Here is a 1,315-nt window from a genome sequence, read left to right on the forward strand (position 1 = left end):
GCTGTGTGGGATGGAGACCTATGAGGGAGTATGGGGGGGAATGAGTGGGGCCCTATAGGGGTTTGTGGGTCCTTATAGGGAGCATGTGGAGCCCTATAGAGGTTCTGTGGGGCCCTATAGGGAGAGTGTGGGGCCCTATAGGGAGCATGGGGGGCTCTATAGGGCATGTGGGTCCCTATATGGAACATGTGGATCCCTATAGGGAGTGTGTGGGGCTCTATAGGCGGCTTGTGGATCCCTATAGGGAGTGTGTGGGGCTCTATAGGCGGCTTGTGGATCCCTATAGGGAGTGTGTGGGGCTCTATAGGCGGCTTGTGGATCCCTATAGGGAGTGTGTGGGGCTCTATAGGCGGCTTGTGGATCCCTATAGGGAGTGTGTGGGGCTCTATAGGCGGCTTGTGGATCCCTATAGGGAGTGTGTGGGGCTCTATAGGCGGCTTGTGGATCCCTATAGGGAGTGTGTGGGGCTCTATAGGCGGCTTGTGGATCCCTATAGGGAGTGTGTGGGGCTCTATAGGCGGCTTGTGGATCCCTATAGGGAGCATGTGGGGCTCTATAGGGGATGTGGGTCCCTATAGGGCCCACATAGGGCTCCACATGGGCAGGGTTTGGGAATACCGGGACCATGCCCGGGATAGTCCCATTTTTAGGGCTAAACCCCGGCTTTTGGGAGCAGTTTTCCTGCATCCCGAGGGAATGGGGCCGGAATTCCCGCTCCCGGAGCCCGATCCCACCCCTTTGCCTTTGGAATTCCCAGATTTCCTCTTCAAATTCCTGGTGATTGGCAGCGCCGGCACTGGCAAATCCTGCCTCCTGCACCAGTTCATCGAGAACAAGTGTGAGTCGGGAGAGGTGGGAATGTCGCGGCATTCCCGGAGGGATCTCACCCCCGGGCAGTGGGAAGCAGCCTATGGAATGTGGGGCATCATTCCCGGGGGGGTTCCCCTTGGCTGGGGCAGTATCCTGATCGGAATGCTGTGGTATCCCGGTGGGAATGCCGCAGTATCCCAGATGGAATAGTGCAGTGTCGCGGTGGGAATGGCGCAGTATCCTGTTGGGAATGGCTGGTGGCCCGGTGGGAATGGCGCAGTGTCCCGGTGGGAATGGTGCAGTGTCCTGGTGGGAATGGCTGGCATCCCGGTGGGAATGGTGCAGTGTCCGGTGGGAATGGCTGGTATCCTGGTGGGAATGGCACCGTTCCCTGCTCTCCGCAGTCAAACAGGATTCCAACCACACCATCGGGGTGGAATTCGGCTCCAAAGTGGTCAACGTGGGCGGGAAAACGGTGAAGCTGCAGATCTGGGACACGGCCGGG

The 1,315-nt window shown here is 58.8% G+C and overlaps 1 protein-coding gene across 1 annotated transcript in view; it reads left to right on the plus strand.

The window, feature by feature from the left end:
* Positions 1-146: 146 nt before the first annotated feature.
* The window catches only part of LOC104407282 (ras-related protein Rab-4B-like), a gene marked incomplete at its 3' end in the record, with an annotated part of 4,235 nt that continues 3,066 nt past the window's right edge, over positions 147-1,315 (plus strand). Inside the window, exons 1-3 of the mRNA XM_010016519.1 lie at positions 147-564; positions 758-838; positions 1,215-1,315. The exon at positions 1,215-1,315 is cut by the window's right edge and continues 10 nt beyond it. Coding sequence (XP_010014821.1) covers positions 147-564; positions 758-838; positions 1,215-1,315 — 600 coding nt within the window. The remainder of the gene's footprint in view (positions 565-757; positions 839-1,214) is intronic.

This window comes from Nestor notabilis, unplaced genomic scaffold (genome assembly GCF_000696875.1).
Source record: "Nestor notabilis isolate BGI_N333 unplaced genomic scaffold, ASM69687v1 scaffold20966, whole genome shotgun sequence".
In the NCBI taxonomy this organism is placed as follows: domain Eukaryota; kingdom Metazoa; phylum Chordata; class Aves; order Psittaciformes; family Psittacidae; genus Nestor; species Nestor notabilis.